The sequence below is a fragment of the Lepidochelys kempii genome, chromosome 8, assembly GCF_965140265.1.
Source record: "Lepidochelys kempii isolate rLepKem1 chromosome 8, rLepKem1.hap2, whole genome shotgun sequence".
In the NCBI taxonomy this organism is placed as follows: Eukaryota; Metazoa; Chordata; order Testudines; family Cheloniidae; genus Lepidochelys; species Lepidochelys kempii.
Genome location: NC_133263.1, coordinates 70,066,024 through 70,084,123, shown reverse-complemented (window position 1 = coordinate 70,084,123; position 18,100 = coordinate 70,066,024). Strand labels below are relative to the sequence as shown.

The 18,100-nt window shown below is 39.7% G+C and overlaps 1 protein-coding gene across 1 annotated transcript in view; it reads right to left on the bottom strand.

Annotated features, from left to right (window-relative positions):
• Positions 1-1,352: 1,352 nt before the first annotated feature.
• LOC140916621 (uncharacterized) overlaps positions 1,353-18,100 on the bottom strand; it is a 37,261-nt gene continuing 20,513 nt past the window's right edge. The window contains exons 4-5 of the mRNA XM_073358294.1: positions 8,077-8,182; positions 1,353-1,650 (exon numbers count right to left, since the gene is read on the bottom strand). Of these exons, the coding sequence (XP_073214395.1) occupies positions 1,551-1,650; positions 8,077-8,182 (206 nt within the window). The 3' untranslated portion in view covers positions 1,353-1,550. The remainder of the gene's footprint in view (positions 1,651-8,076; positions 8,183-18,100) is intronic.

The following is an 18,100-nucleotide window of genomic DNA, read 5'->3' as shown; positions in this document are numbered from 1 at the left end:
TCTACATTATAAGCCTATTTTACAACTTATTTATAAACTGGGTATTCTATATTTAAAAAATAAAGGAAAAGATACTCAGCTGGTGTAAATAGCCCCAGTAAAGTTGATGGTGCTGTGTTGATCTAAACTACTTGGGGACCTGGCCCAATATCACTTTTTTGTAATAAAATATTTGTACACATGTGAAAATGCACAGTTCATCAGACAAGCTATGAGCATGAGGTCAGATCTTCAGCTGATCCATCAGCAGCACTAAGGGTGACCAGATAGCAAGTGTGAAAAATCAGGATGGGGTTGGGGGTAATAGGTGCCCATATAAGACACAGCCCAAAGTATTGGCACTGTCCCTATAAAATCGGGATATCTGGTCACCCTAGCAGCACTCTGATGCCAATGAAACTACAAGGGTTTACAGCAGCTGAGGATCTGGCCTGTGGAGTCCACTAAAAGCCTTTTAGTGCATTCTGGTGACTCTTAGGTTACTTTCTATGTCTGCTTACTTACAGCATTTTAAGGTGCTAGCCAGAGAAATACAATAAAGGAACCTAAATGAATTGTACTTCTGTTTTGTTTTTCCCACCTCTCTGTTTTTCATTTTCACTCCTTTATTACCAACTCATTCTCTCTCTCTACTATTTTCTCTCTCCCCTCTCCTTCATCTCCTCCTCCTCTTCTTTCCCTCCTTTCCTTTCTTTGGAAAAAACCTCACTCCCTCTCATTCTTGATTGCCTGTCCCCTCCACTCTCCCCACTCCCCTCTATTCTCTGCTGTCAAGCCTTTTGTTATCTCCCCATTCAGGAACAAGCAAACATGGGCTTTGCAAGCCTCAAATACTGTCCCTGATTGCTTTTTGATGTCTTGTGGCAGAGATCTATTAAAATGATAATGAACACTCCCACCGCCCTCAAGTCTTTACAGAATTCTATATTGTCCAACGTAAATAATCCAAGTGCTTCTCTCCTGTGCTCATGTCTGGATTTAGACATCATCATCTGTCTAGTCTACAGCCATCCACATTGTCTTACTGTAAATCAAAAATTTATTCCTATAAACAATTTGTCGAATCTAACTTGGTATATAAAATAACTTAATCCACCACATAATACGAATAGTGTGAAATCTGTCAATTTGTGGTCAATCTTTTTGGATGACAAGGGCCCTAACATAATAAGAAAAGAGCAAATGTAATAGGGAGTCACTAATACGTTGCAAATATTACTAATAGGGCATGAAAGTGTTAGAGCCTGAAAATGAAATGATAAATTCACTAAGTCTGTAGAGCCTTTCCTCAGAATATAAAAGTTTTATTACATAATAAAAACACATGACAGGAAATCACTTATGTTCACCCTGGTAGCATTTAATGTAAAAAATGCAAGTGCTGATCTTTAAATGAAGCAAGTTCTGTTCATCCTTCCTTCTTGCTACTACACAGCCTCTACTTGCTTCAGGAACATTTAAGTGTGTCCTTCCTTTGCAATAGGCATCAGCATAGTGGGAAGATCCAGCTGCCTCAGTGATCAGCACTATTTCTTCTGTATGTTCGATCTTCAGCTTCCAGGCTCCCCTATTTGTTGTACCCCCGACTCATGTGAAACTCTGAAGCAACGTACTGTTGAAACAGGGTGGAGAGGCTGCTGGAGTTGGGTTCTGTTAAAGGGAAGGGCTAAGTTATTGAGCAATTCCTGTTTGGTTCCAACTAGTTCTTGTGTAAACTGCCTGAGGACATTACACATTTCTGAACTGAAATTGATAAACCACTTGTCTTTCCATCCTGAGTCTTTCTGGATAGAATAATTTGTATGGACTATTGTAGAGATATCTACAAAGCAGGACAGCATATTTGCTATATCCTCCATGTTCAGTACTGAGTTTTAGAGTGTCTACTCATATTGACCTATATGTAAAATCTAGAGAGTAAGAATATGTTGGCCTCAGTAAAGAGCCTTATGTACTTCATGCATAATCATCATATTTGCTGGCTCAGAACATTCTGCCCTTGTTCAATTCACTGGTTCTTAACCCTTTTAAGGAGAGTGAATTGTGTATACTTCCTGGCTGTATGTGTCCAAACCTGATGTCCTTCTAAAGTTAAACTCCCAGTGGAAAAAAAAAAACAGGAGTTAAAATGAGTAAGGAGTTTAAGCCTTGGCCCTGTTTGTATTACTTTACTGTATGACAGTGTGCCTTTTTGAAAGTTAAGCTGATTATATCTCCTCCTTTATCTCTTCTATTCTCCCTGTTATCTTTTTAAAAATTCCACCAGATTCCACAGACAAGATTTACTCTCTTATGAAACCATGCTGACTAGTTTTTATCACCTCATATTTCTCCAGAAGTCTTGTGATTTCATCCCCTATTAATTTCCTTAATATCTTGCCTAGTACTGCCCATTGTGTGATTAATTGGCTCCTCTATTGTCCACTTTGTAACGATTGAAGTTAGGTTTGCTTCTCTTCAAAGGGTGATGAAAAATACAAATGGACAAAAACTATTCAGCCTCCTCTTTCAGGATTTGATGATGTTGTTTTTGTGACACTGGGACTTTGCCTATCTTCAGATATTTTAACTAGTAGCATTTTATTTTATAACTCTTCAAACTCTTGTCACTAACCTTTCCCTCCTCCCCTGACTTTATTTCTATTTTTTGTATTTTTTTCTGGCTTCTCTCATGAATACAGATGAAAATAATTTTTACTTTAAGCATATCATACTACGCAATTAAACTCTCTCCAATGTTCCGTAGGCCTTGTCTAAATTAAATTTGCTCCAATGTAACTAATTCAATTTATTACACTACTAATATTGATGCACAAAGTGGGGCTTTAATCAATGACCTAAGAGAGAATTTGAAGTAAGTCTCTATGGCTGAAATGTTAATGTATTGACACACTGTACTGCCTAATACCTCATTTTGATTTTTCAAAAAATGTTCGTAACCTACCGTATAGCATCACAATAGTAAAAGGCCCCCAAATCATTGCAGTTTGTTTGACTTTGAAGAAATGATTCCTACACTGGGATTATTTCCAAAATTATATTATATACATATAATATTTTGTATTGTATTTCAATGGCATAAAGCTTCTAAATATAGGGGTTACTCCACTATGGCTTCTGTATGATCCTCAGTACTGAAACATCTCCAAACCAAATTCTGTGAGTTCTAATTATTTCATTTAGGAGTAATCCATCATGATTGTGGTAACTCATGATTATGCAGAATATATTTCCTGGGAATTAAATTAACTAACATTGGCATTGTAGTCAGTGCTGAATCATCATTACTAACCAGTACAACAAGTACAGACCCACCTTCACACTTTTACAAGGGACTCTTTCTGGTTCTGTGATCTGAGCTGAATGCAAAATGCACTTTTTGAATTGAGAACAACTTTTAAAGTAAATTGCATTAACTTTTTATTTCTGTGCCATGTCTTATCTTCTTACTATGATGATTTAGCCTAAATGATGAGGTTGAGTCCATGATAAAAAATTAAAATGGTACACAATTATTTTTAATTGGCAGGCCTGTACATGCTGATCATAGAGCTTCAAAACTAGGAGCAAAGGAGACGAATGGGTAAACAGTAAAATTCTGTGTGGGCCACATTTGATGCCATCTGTTCATCTCAACTGCATTCTCAAATATGGATAACCATTATCTTATACAGTTAATTCAGATTGCACTTACAACATCATGATTGCTATCTATAAATATATCAGAGGGATAAATACCATGGAGGGAGGAGAATTATTTAAGCTCAGTACCAATGTGGACACAAGAACAAATGGGCATCAGGAAGTTTAGACTTGAAATTAGACGAAGGTTTCCAACCATCAGAGGAGTGAAGTTCTGGAACAGCCTCCCAAGGGAAGCAGTGGGGGCAAACGATATATCTGGCTTCAAGACAAAGCTTGATAAGTTTATGGAGAAGATGATATGATAATTAGGATAGCTTAATTTTGGCAATTAATTGATCTTCGGCTACTAGCAGTAGATATGCCAAATGGCCTGTGATGGGATGTTAGATGGGGTGGGATCTGAGTTACTACAGAGAATTCTTTCCTGGGTGTCCGGCTGGTGAGTCTTGCCCACATGCCCAGAGTTTAGCTGATCACCATATTTGGGGTCGGGAAGGAATTTTCCCCCAGGGCAGATTGGAAGAGGCCCTGGGGGTTTTTCGCCTTCCTCTGCAGTGTGGAGCACGGGTCACTTGCTGGAGGATTCTCTGCACCTTGAATTAAACAATGATTTGAGGACTTCAATAGGTCAGACATAAGTTAGGGGTTTGTTACAGGAGTTGGTGGGTGAGATTCCGTGGCCTGCATTGTGCAGGAGGTCAGACTAGATGATCATAATGGTCCCTTCTGACCTTAAAGTCTATGATTCTATGATCAAGAAAAGAAAATGAGGCTGCTATTCTACATTATATACTTCAGTGAATTGAGCTTGATTTAAACTAATTAATTTGGGGTTTCTGCATAGGCGTAGTATGACTTCTATATTTGGGGAGGGCAGGGGCAGAGGAGCCAGGTCAGCAGTGACTGAGTACCTTGGAGAGCATCTCATGGCAGCCAGGATCCACAGGCAGGTGCTGACTTCAGGGGGCGTTGCTGGCCAGTGTCCGGTTCCTTCGGGGGAGAGGCAAGAGTTCATCGGGGTGCAGCTTAGAGCTGTGCCTGGGGAGTGCGTGGCCCTGCAGAGGCCGTCCAACTCAGGGAGCAGGGCAGAGATGGCTGCTAGGCTGCCAGCCAGCACCCTGTCTCCAACAGCATGGAGAGGCAGGGCCCAAGTGGCTCCCACCAGCTTCTGAGCTGCCGGCTTCTTACAGGAGGCAATGGTTTTCAAACAGTGGGCGTGACCCCCAAGGGGGCTGCACTGCAGAGTTGGAAAACTTTGGTACTAGATGGAAGGCAGAAATCGGGAGGGCAGGGGGGCAAATGACTTTGTGTGTCCCCTGACATGTCATCTCTGGGTTGGTGGGGGTAACACCCATCATTCCCCCAAAGTTCCACCCTTGCGTTTCTGTTTCCTGTAAACTACTACATGACAAAGGAGTAGGTCACTCTGTGATAGCTGAAGTCTAAAAATAGACACTGGAAGTTATGATTTCACAGCAGTGACACTCACCGTAGCTCCAGAGATTTTATATTTTTAGGTGGGTATTATCATGCTTAACATTAGCATGGCTGTGCTGATCAAAATAAAAATATTGGTGACATTCCCAGACCACCACTTTATATGTAAAAAGCTGCAATATGTCAGTGTCACCTGGTTAAACACACTGACCCCGATTATCAGGTATTCTATTACTGCACCATTTTTGTACCTGTTGAACTCTGAGGTCTGACAAGGCCAGCATGGGAGGGACTGTTTGCCCAAAGTCTGCCTGTGAGCAACCTGGCAGGGAAGAGGAAGAAAGGGGTGGTGACTGGGAGGAGCCTCAGCTCTGCCCCACTTATTTGCCACCCAGAGTACTTGACTGGATACTTAGGGGTAAGAAAATTGCTCTTCTTCCCTGATGAAGAATGAAGTCAGGAGGTAATTTCGCCTCAGAGGCAAAATTATCTCCTGGCTTCACCCTTCTAAGTCACACTGCATGTCAGGGCTACTCCTAGGGTGGCACAGTTTGCACAGCTTTGAGCAGGAGATGGTGTATAATCTGCCCCTTGTGACTCCAGCTGCAGGAAGGAAGAGCAGAGTAAACATACTTGATATTGCTTTCTGTGAACAAGTAGCACAGGAGATGCGGGAGAAGGATGAAGGGTGGCTCCCTCCACCACTTGCCAGCCAGTGTGCACCGGGGAAATAAGCCACACCAGGAAAAATGATGAAGTAATTTCCTCTCCTCTGTGGAGCAAGCGGGGAGTAGTGGGAGGATTATGATTCAGGGTATGTCTATTCTGCCAAAAAAAAAGTATGTCCTTAACTTGGGTTAAGATAGCGTTGAAGACATGACAATTCAGTTTTTAACTTGAGTTAGCTTAGCAGTTTGAATTCAACCCCAGGCTGCCTTTTAGGCTTTAAGTGGAGATGCTAACCCAAGTTAAAAGCAGAGTTGCCACATCTTAATTGCTATCTGACTCAAGTTAGCTGGCATGTGTTCATAGGATGATGCAGCTATGCATCAAATCTTACTCAGGGCAGCTTCTGTAAAGTTGCAATCCAGCCCATAGTAGGAGACGAACTTCTCATTAATGGGGGTTAATCCTTCCCCAGTTTTTTTTAAAGTAAGGACTGAGGTCCAAATCCTACTTCTCTAACTAACTCATGCATGTAGTCACAGTAACATCAATTGCACTACCTATATGAATAAAGCAAGGAGGATTTTGCTCAAAACAACTGAATGTCTTCAGGAATCACTTATGAAATAGAGGATGCTTAGATAGATGATGGTGGAAAACTGGGACCACAAACAAGAGAGAGAAGGGTATAAAAGCAAAGGGCAGGCAACAACGTGGTAGAAGAGAAAAATACAGCACTGTGGCACAGAAATCAAAAATACAAGCTGTCAAAAATATAAAGGGAATGGTAACCACCTTTCTGTATACAGTTCTATAAAATCCCTCCTGGCCAGAGGCAAAACCCTTTCACCTGTAAAGGGTTAAGAAACTAAGGTAACCTAGCTGGCACCTGACCCAAATGACCAATGAGAGGACAAGATACTTTCAAATCTGGAGGGGGGTGGGGAACAAAGGGTTTTTCTGTCTGTGTGATGCTTTTGCCAGGAACAGATCAGGAAGGCAGCCTCAGAACTTCTGTAAAGTTAGTAAGTAATCTAGCTAGAAATGCGTTAGATTTCCTTTTGTTTAATGGCTGGTAAAATAAGCTGTGCTGGATGGAATGTATATTCTTGTTTTTGTGACCTTTTTGTAACTTAAGGTTTGGCCTGGAGGGATTCTCTGTTTTGAATCTGATTACCCTGTAAGGTTTTTACCATCCTGATTTTACAGAGGTGATTCTTTTACCTTTTCTTTAATTAAAATTCTTCTTTTAAGAACCTGATTGATTTTTCATTGTTCTTAAGATTCAACGGTTTGGGTCTGTGTTCACCTGTACAGTTTTGTGAGGATTCTTATCAAGCCTTCCTCAGGAAAGGTGGTGTAAGGCTTGGGGGATATTTTGGGGGAAGATGTCTCCAAGTGGGCTCTTTCCCTGTTCTTTGTTTAACACGCTTGGTGGTGGCAGCATACGGTTCAAGGAGAAGGCAAAGTTTGTACCTTGGGAAAGTTTTAACCTAAGCTGGTAAGAATAAGCTTAAGGGGTCTTGCATGCAGGTCCCCACATCTGTACCCTAGAGTTCAGAGTGGGGAAGGAACCTTGACAGAAGCCAATTTTTCAGAGGGATAGTGCCCCTCTATTTTGTATTTTTGTCTGATGCACTTTGAGGATTGATGAAAAGCTGCCACTATCAACAAATGAGCATTTCTACAAGAGAAATAAACCAGACAGGAGTTACAAAAGGTACATAAATACCCACCCCCCCATAAACAGCTAACAAATAATCAAGGATTTTGTTTGAGTCACTCTGGGATCATTGTTTGTTTCATTATATACAAGGTCCTTTAATACTGTACTTGGTTGCTTGGCTTTACTGGTTTTTCTCTCTCTTCTTTCATATAAATTACTTTTTGAGATTGCTATGTTTCTTCCCTTGTTGACCAGGGGCCGCTGAGAATTGCAGTAGAAGGGAATAACTAAATCAGAACAGCTCTGGATATGTCTATGTCAAGCTCTGGCTAAGAAATTTTCTATTTCAAGCAGCATTAGAGAAACTCATCACAGGACACCAGATAATATTTTGAAACAACTGTGATTTTACATAAGACAAGTAGCAGCTTCTCTTTATTGCTCTAATGGGTGCAATGACATAATACCTTAAGCTTCTCATTTTAGAACATGTGTCTAGACACAAAACATAAAAATTTATGGACTGAAATCAGTGAACAGAATTTCTTAATGGAGTATTGGGGAAGAAAGTGTTGAATGCCAATACAGGATGCATGGAGGTTGAAAATAGTTGAATATACCTTCTTTTCTTGGCTGAATGTGTATTTTGACACAGTCCATACCTCAGGTTCTCCACAGTTGACCTCCAACTTTCCATCCCCTTAGATGATTTCTGTCTTTTGAGATATTGAGCATTTGAGCTGAATTCCCAGAGACAGATCTTCCAGGCTACAAAAGGAAATTAAGTAGTCATGGTGTGAGAGACAAAGTACTGTTATGGAATAGAAATTGACTAAGTGATAGAAAATAAAAAGTAGGGATAAACAGTCTATTTTCAAGATGGCTAAAAGTTTAACAGTGGAGTGATCCCTGCTTCTGTCCTACTACTATTTATTGTTGATCTGGAAAAGCAGATGAATGTTGAAGTGGCCAAGTTTGCAGCTGACAAAATTATTTAAGTCTGTGAAAGACTTTGGAATGTCAGAGGGACTGAACAGCGCTAGGTAAATGGGCAGCGTGATGGCAGAAGAAATTCAGTTTCAGCAAATGCAAAGTAATACCATTCATACCCATTTCTGAGTTTTACATTCACTTTGGAGAGGGCTGAGAACATGATCAGTAGATCTGCAACTACTTGTAACTATTGGTCAAAATGCACAGGAATGGACTGGACAGTGGGTCACAGACAACAGTTAACTAGGGGCTATGAAGGACTTGTTCCACTCCCTGTTTCTGGGTTGAGGAGGAGAATTCCTTCCCCTATGTCCCCATATAGATTTTGTGTTCAAGGCCCATCAAGTTACTGGTTTTGTATATTGGACTGGGATTTGGTGCTTGCAAAAGTTGGAATATTCAATATTATGGTAAAGTGACCAGGTTGTATAGGTAGGTACTATTTTCAAACATGGTGTTTTAACAGTGAGCAACTAATCCCATATTCAGGAATCCAGACTTCCAGCCTGATATTTCAGAGGATTTGTGCTCCAAAGGCTCCCATTGATAGCAGTGGGGGTTGTCCCTGAGTGAAGACTGCAAAACTTGCATATTAAAAGAAAACGACCTGGAGAAACAACACTCATAAAATAAATTGTAAGAACAAAATCTTTTATTCAATGTTGTTTTTCTTTGGTTCATTTGTCCCGATTCTAATTTTAGTGGACAATTCCATTTATAAAACATCTAAAAAACCTAGCATGTTGAGAAAATTTCACTAGTGACTTAGAAATATTCAGTCTTTTGCTTTACATGAAACATGACTTTCTTCCTTTTTTTGGAATGAATTGAGCTCCTTGTCAATGAACCACTTAACAGTACTCTGATACGAAGGACTGACAGGGAAGGCTAGCACATTCACACCAGTATTTTATAAAAAACAATTAACTCAATGCAAGTTTTCTGATGTAGCAGAAATTAGTTAGTATTCTTGCATGAATCTTAAAGACTGCAGAAATGATTTCAGTGCAAATAGGTTTAATGATTTCGGTGCGGGGAAAATGTCCCCAAGAAAGCCTTCACATTGGCCAAGAAACTAGAACTGCTATTCCATGCCCAGTAGCTGATTTAGAGCAACTAGAGTTTTTTGTTCCTTGGTATTAAGTTCAAAACCAAGCTGGGTTTTGTGATAGGACTGTAAAAACAGCAACGGTGCCTGTGAGAGACAGAAGACTTCTAGAAATTGGAAGCAAGTTCCAATAATTTGATCTAAAGCCACTCAGAATCAGGAAATAAAATCCCATCAGTTCTTAAAATTACACCTACTATATATTTCTGTGGTGTTAGGAAGGTGGGGCAGGGGCAGGAAATGGGAAGAGTGGAAGGAAGGAATGATGGCTCTACTACTGCTCAGGTCCACTGCCCAGTGTTCCTGTGGAAAGCAGGACAATGGAGGCTGCTGTGGAGAGCTGGAGCATTTTCACTGTTGCTCTGTAGCCTGTGGGGAATGTCCCTGACAGAAATCCCCTCAGCCAGGGCCAGCTACATGAGATTGGTTCAGAAAAGTGAGGAGCAGGATATGAGCCACAGAATATATATGAAGCACAGAAAAGAGCCATCACTCGACTCACAACTGCAATAATAGAATTTTTTCTGTAAGTAACTACAGTGCCTGGTACAACAGCAAAGGAGATGTTTTGAGGTCTCAGCAGCTGCATGCCTAACAGGAAGTATGCTGTCCCACACCATCTACCACCCTTCCCCTCACCCCCTGCAACTTGTACAGGTATAGGACGGGATGCTACTCCCCATGCTTCTCATAAGACTCTGTGGGTGGCACCTCTATCCAGGCGCATGTGCTTGGACAGTGCAACTTCTTTCCCTGTGAAGCAGTTCAGGCTCATAAGAGCCTAAATTGCACCCATAATATATATACAATAATGCCATATAGGAGCTAAACTCAACAGTAAATTAAATTAAAGAATTGCAAGTTAATAGAATTATTTATCACCATATAGTAAATCTCTTTGGCTGAAAGAGTTGATTTTGCTATTTTCAAGGTTGAAAATGAATTTATTAGACTTTGAAGACACTCACAATGTAATAAGGTTGGCTCTTGGGTCTGATACAAAAATATCTCATCATCAAGTGTTACTGGTATTGGGCCTGATTGAACACTCACTTACACCGCTTTTAAACTAATGTAAACTCCATTGACTTCAGTGTAGTTATTTCCAATTTACAGTAGAATAGGTGAGTTCAGAAGCAGATCTATTGCATTGAAATTTGACATGCAATACAGAATGATTCTGGGAGTAGATTGATTCTGTGGCAAATTCCATAGCTGCAGATTCAAAGAATACTAACTACAAGTAGCTATCTGCCTATTTTATGTGAAGATGGTGCATATCGCCACATAAAGGGTCATGATGATGGGAGGCAGCCAGACAGCCAAGGTACCATGGATATTGGTGAAAGAGGCATCTCAATATAGAATATTCAAATAACTGTGTGTGTGGAGTTTATAGATGAGGGGATATGCCCTCAGTCTCTACCTTGGATTAACATTCATGATTTTATGGCCACGATAAAATAAGTGTTTAGGACTGGGGTAAATAAAGTAGTTTCTATGGCCTCAGTAAACTTAGGATGAATACGTTAGCCATGTGGGGAATCCTGTTCCCCTGACATCCTGGTTATGGAAAGGGTATGGAAGATTTTTAGAGAATCAAGCTAAGAGTTATAAAACACCTAGATAAATGGAGGGGAAAAAACAGCATGCCTCCTGCAAAGGAAAACTCTTTCCAGCCTATAAGGCAGTCAACAAAATGGATGATGGAGTATTTGTAGATATTTATTTGGACTTAAAAATAGCATTTGATAAAGTCCATCACAAGTGACTGTTAGTGAAACTAGATAGTCAGGGTAAGCACTTCTATCATGGATTAAACTCTGGTTAAAAAATGCTCATTTTTCCCCATAAAAATAGTGAATAGAGTGCACTAATGATCTATATTAACACTGTCATTTATTACATATATAAGAACATAACATAAGAATGGCCATACTGGGTCAGACCAAAGGTCCATCTAGCCCAGTATCCTGTCTTTCGACAGTGGCCAATGCCAGGTGCCCGAGAGGGAATGAACAGAACAGGTAATCATCAAGTGATCCATTCCCTGTCACCCATTCCCAGCTTTTGGCAAACAGAGACTAGGGATACTATCCCTGCCTATCCTGGCTAATAGCCAGTGATGGACCTATCCTCCATGAATGTATCTAGTTCTTAATTGAACCCTGTTATAGTCTTGGCCTTTACAATATCCTCTGGCAAAGAGTTCCACAGGTTGATTGTGTGTTGTGTGAAGAAATACTTCCTTTTGTTTGTTTTAAACCTGTTGCTTGTTAATTTCATTTGGTGACTCATTTGGTGACCCCCTAATTTGTGTGTTATGAGAAGGAGTAAATAACATTTCCTTATTTACTTTCTTCACACCAGTCATGATTTTATAGACCTCTATCATATCCCCCTTTGTCATCTCTTTTCCAAGCTGAAAAGTCCCAGTCTTATTAGTCTTTCCTCATATGGAAGCCATTCCATACCCCTAATAATTTTTCAAAAAGAAAAGGAGTACTTGTGGCACCTTAGAGACTAACCAATTTATTTGAGCATGAGCTTTCGTGAGCTACAGCTCACTTCATCAGATGTTTACCGTGGAAACTGCAGCAGACTTTATATACACACAGAAATCATGAAACAATACCTCCTCCCACCCCACTGTCCTGCTGGTAATAGTATTGTTTTGTTTCATGATTTCTGTGTGTATATAAAGTCTGCTGCAGTTTCCACGGTAAACATCTGATGAAGTGAGCTGTAGCTCACGAAAGCTCATGCTCAAATAAATTGGTTAGTCTCTAAGGTGCCACAAGTACTCCTTTTCTTTTTGCGAATACAGACTAACACGGCTGTTCCTCTGAAACCTAATAATTTTTGTTGCCCTTTTCTGATCCTTTTCCAAGTCCAATATATCTTTTTTGACATGGAGCGACCACATCTGCACGCAGTATTTAAAATGTGGGCGTATCATGAATTTATATAGAGGCAATATGATATTTTCTGTCTTATTATCTATTATCCTTTCTTAAGGATTCCCAACATTCTGTTCGCTTTTTTTACTGCCGCTGCACATTGAGCGGATGTTTTCAGAGAACTAGCCACAATGACTCCAAGATCTCCTTCTTGAGTGGTAACAGCTAATTTAGACCCCATCATTGTATATGTATAGTTGGGATTATGTTTTCCAATGTGCATTACTTTGCATTTATCAGCATTGAATCTCACCTGCCATTTTGTTGCCCAGTCACCCAGTTTTGACAGATTCTTTTGTAGCTCTTTGCAGTCTGCTTGGGACTTAACTATCTTGAGTAGTTTTGTGTCATCTGCAAATTTTGCCACCACACCATTTACCCCCTTTTCCAGATCATTTATGAATATGTTGAATAGGACTGGTCCCAGTACAGACCCCTCAGGGACACCACTATTTACCTCTCTCCATTCTGAAAACTGTCCATTTATTTCTACCCTTTGTTTCCTATCTTTTAATCAGTTACCAATCCATAAGAGGACCTTCCCTGTTATCCCATGACAGCTTACTTTGCTTAAGAGCCTTTGGTGAGGGACTTTGTCAAAGGCTTTTTGAAAATATAAGTATACTATATCCACTGGATCCCCCTTGTCCATATACGTGTTGACCCCCTCAAAGAATTCTAGTAGAATGGTGAGGCATGATTTCCCTTTACAAAACCATGTTGACTCTTCCCCAACAAGTTATGTTCATCTATGGGCCTGATAATTTTGCTCTTTATTATAGTTTCAACCAGTTTTCCTGGTACTGAAGTGAAGCTTACTGGCCTGTAATTGCTGGGATCACCTCTGGAGCCCTTTTAAAAAATTGGCGTCATATTACTTATCCTCCAGTCACTTGGTACAGAAGCTGATTTAAATGATTGTAGACTTGTAGGTTGTAGACTACAGTTAGTAGTTCTGTAATTTCACATTTGAGTTCCTTCAGAACTCTTGGGTGAATACCATCTGGTACTGGTGACTTATTACAGTTTAGTTTAGCAATTTGTTCCAAAATCTCCTTTAGTGACACCTTAAGCTGGAACAGTTCCTCAGATTTGTCACCTAAAAAGAATGGCTCAGGTTTGGGAATCTCCCTCGACCATGAAGACTGATCCAAAGAATTCATTTAGTTTCTCTGCAATGGCCTTATCGTCCTTGAGTGCTCCTTTAGCATCTCAATCATCCAGTGGCCCCACTGGTTGTTTAGCAGGCTTCCTGCTTCTGATGTACTTAAAATTTTTTTTGCTATTACTTTTTGAGTCTTTGCCTAGCTGTTCTTCAAATTCTTTTTTGGCCTTCCTAATGATATTTTTACACTTCATTTGCCAGAGTTTCTATTTGCCTATTTTTCTCACTAGGATTTAACTTCCACTTTTTAAAGGATGTGTTTTTGCCTCTCACTGCTTCTTTTACTTTGTTGTTTAGCCAAGATGGCTTTTTTAGGTTCTCTTACTATGTTTTTTAATTTGGGGTATACATTTAAGATGAGCCTCTATTAAGTGTCTTTAAAAAGTTTCCATGCAGCTTGCAGGGATTTTACTTTTGGTGCTGTACCTTTTAATTTCTGTTTAACTAACCTCCTCATTTTTGTGTAGTTTCTCTTTCTGAAATTAAATGCTGCAGTGTTGGGCCGCTGTGGTGTTTTCCCTTCCAGAGGGATGTTAAATTTAATTATATTATGGTCACTATTACCAAGGGTTCCAGCTATATTCACCTCTTGGACTAGATCCTGTCATCCACTTAGGACTAAATCAAGAATTTCCTCTCCTCTTGTGGGTTCCAGGACTAGCTGCTCCAAGAAGTAGTCATTTAAGGTGTCAAGAAACTTTATTTCTGCATCCCGTCCTGAGGTGACATGTACCCAGTCAATATGGGGATAGTTGAAATCCCCCATTATTATTGATTTTTTTATTTTAATAACCTCTCTAATCTCCCTGAGCATTTCACAGTCACTATCACCATCCTGGTCAGGTGGTTGGCAATATATCCCTACTGCTATATTCTTAATATTCGAGCATGGAATTACTATGCATAGAGACACTATGGTACAGTTTGGTTCATTCAATATTAATCTCAATGAAGGAGTGAACGGGAAGGTGAAAACATCTGAAGGATATTTAGATTAATCAAAACTAGAGAAAATTTGAAGAACTTCACAAAAATCTAATACAACTAGATTATTGGGAAATAACCACAAAATCAGTGTACAAAAGCACATCAGATAGAACAATTTAAAATTACTTTTATAGACTGATGGGTTTAAAAGTCTGCAAGACATTGCTTTTTCAGGGTTGGGGTTAGGGAGTGGATGATATGATAAAGTTTGTTCTGGGCTTGGTTAAAGAAATCTTTGGTGAAATTATTTTAGGGTTAGGCTGTCTAAGTTTTTGAAAATCTAACAGCTCCAATGGAAGGCAAAGGGAGTTTTACTATTGACTTTAGTGAGAGCAGACAGACCATTTTTGAATGCCTTTAAAAATCTCACCCTTTATGTTCTTGCTGACATATTTGAATACTGTTTGTGTTTGGAACTAGGTATATGTCTGGTGAATTATTGATTAATAATCTGTACCCACTTGGGAAAAGGCCTTGGTATCATTGTGGAGGACAATGAAAACATCTGATCATTGTACACTAGTAATGAAAAGACCAGACAAGATGTTATGCTTTATTGTAAAGGGATAAAATATAATAATTAAATATAATGCCAGTGCAACAATCAGTGTTATTCCCTCATCTTGAATATTGTATTCACTTTTGGTCATCCCATCTGAAAATGGATGTTACAGAAACATTGATGGTCCACTTAGGACTTCAGTTTAGTAATGTAGACATAAGAGGTTACAATAGGTAGATACATGGTCTAGAGAAAGTCATTTAGGTGCTTTTATTATTTTAATAAATTACAACAAGGGTACAACCAAATGAAGTTAGAAAGTAACAAATGGGAACTAGGTAGATGGAAATATTTTAAACATACAAGTAGCCTAGGTCCTATAGAACTCATTATCACAAGTTCTGAATACTGAAGCAAAGAGCTTACTACTGTTCTAAAAGGATTAGTTATTTGTAGGAATAATAATGCCCTCTGTAATTACACTAGATAGGATAAAAAATTCATGGGACCTGAATTTTAGCCAGGTATCAATCCAGCCACCAATACTGTGGGCACAAAATTGCCAGCTCAACTAACCACACCTACATTTGTACCCATTGAGACACACAACCATCTGCAAGTGTAGTAATGAGATGTCTAAAGAGGTATTTAACAAGCCAAGCCCTCCCTGAGTACCCCCTCAGGGCAGGAAGATGCCCTGCAGACAGTTTTCACTGTCTCTCTGTGTCCTTCCATATACTCCAGCACTACCTTGGGCTGAGAGTACCTTTGTCATGGGGTAATTTATTATTATACACATCTCAAAGGCATAAAATAAAGTCTCTATCATAACTCAAGACACCTCTGGCTATGCCACCTTTTGTCACTCAATTCTTGTCCTCAAGTCTTCCTTCATACAAAAGATTCCTTAACTGATCCTCATAGATCATAGAACCCTAACAGAGTTCAAAGGCTCAAAGCAATAACACAAATATCTACCTACCCTAGTCTTATTAAAAGTCTCCCATTCCCCCTGTGTTCTCTCTCAGCTCCCTCCTGTACAAGACAGTGGACATGGGGTCACTTCTGTTCTCCTTCACCCCAGTACTCTCACATATCAGCAGTAAACATTTCCTTTATTGCTCTACAGGCCCTTGACTTTCTTCAGCCTTGGTTCGCTCTCACAGTCTCCATCCACATCTCTCTGCTTTTGGCCTGTGACTCCTGCTTCCTGACTCCCCAGGCTCCTAATCTCCTGACCCCCAGTGCTATCCTGACCCCCTCATCATGCCTATCTAGGACCTGTTCAGTCATAGGAGGACTTAGTCTGTCCCTGAAAAGGGCTCAGTCACCCTGTGATAACGTGCAATTCTGAATGCAAATAATTGCACCTATAATAATAAAGAAGTTTTTAAAAATGTATGTCTAAGGGATACAAACCCTTCTGGTTGAGGATCTGAGACTGTCAGTAATTTATCTGGGATTACGAAGAAATGTACCCCATAGGAATGTTGCTGCATAATTGTCCATCATGGTCATTTAACTTCTTCCTGTTGTCCCCTTTCCCGCACTGTTCTGGTATAGGTTGATGCCAGAGCCAGAATACTCATGTGTCCCATTATGCCACAAGGCAGTTCTTATGTTCCCAGGTGTTGGTGGGACATTCTTTTAGAAAGAAAGGGAAAATGCCAATTCCCTAACAAATTTTGCAACTCTCTGAAGCTTCCCTCTCTGCTTCCACCGAGTTTGGGATATTTTGTTGCCCTTTCTTTAAGCAGATCTCATTGTTCTCTCAATCAGGTTGCATGTATCAATCTGATAAGTATGAGATCAGGGAGACTTTCAAGAGCTTGTCTGAGGAGTCCCAGATGTGTCCTTTCAAGGAAGTAGAATCTTGCTAACTGACTGGTGGATTTCTCTAGTAAGTTCACCCCAGAATAAACTGATGATGGCTGAAGTGGTGGTGGCATTGATTATGATGATCTGAATTTATCTATGGCAACTGATTTCATTTTAATTAAAAGATACCACAATGATAATCAAATCTATGATGGACGTGTTCCTAAGACCTAATGGTTGTCAGGCACTAAATTAAGGCTCCAGTGGGCAGATCCAGGATTTTATTCCCCGTGTGTGTGTGTGTGATTATTTTTTGGTTTGAAATGTTGCAATGAAGGGTAAGGGTATGTGTGTGTGGTGAAGACATGACACCTTTGCAGGTTGATCAGGCTCGGGTGAGCATGAATAGTGAGGTGGCTAAATTCACGTGACCAAGGGGGATTGGTAATTACTCATATTGGACACCCGAGTTATTCAGGGAAAATCAGCTACATCTATCCCACTGGGGAGCAGATATATTTTTGTCCAATACCATTGCAAGATTGGGGCTAATGTTTTTAATCATTAGCAATAATATAGATGATTGAATAATATTTGCCAACATTACCCATTGCAGTTTCCTCCTTTTATAAAAAGAATTGTTATTTATAAATGTTTCCTATTCAATCAGTTCTAGAACCAATCAATCATTGTTTGAGAACAAGATGAGCTGGGGAAGACATTGCTCTCTCCCCCAACAACATCCAGAGATGTGTTATCATTAATACAAAAGAATGTACTGAATCCCAGGAAGATAACATGTTAAGTTCCATCCATTCTCATCAAGTAGGGGGATGGTGGGCAATGAAAAGGTGGTTTCTTTTCTACAAGATATGCCAGAAAACTAAATTAAAAATATATTAAGTCAGGCAATGTTGATGAGAGGTAAAAATAAATGATCATTGACTTGGATAATGGATATGAGGTAGTTAACAAGGAATCCCCAAAGAAAAGGAAAAGGACTATAACCTGTGAAGGTATCCGTAGTAAATAAAAGAATGCAGTGAATACCATCCCAATGTAGAATATAATTATTTTACAGTTAAGTTGAAATGAAACCTGTATGACAACCACATGATAGTATAGAGGAAGCAACATTTGTAAGGTATTGAAG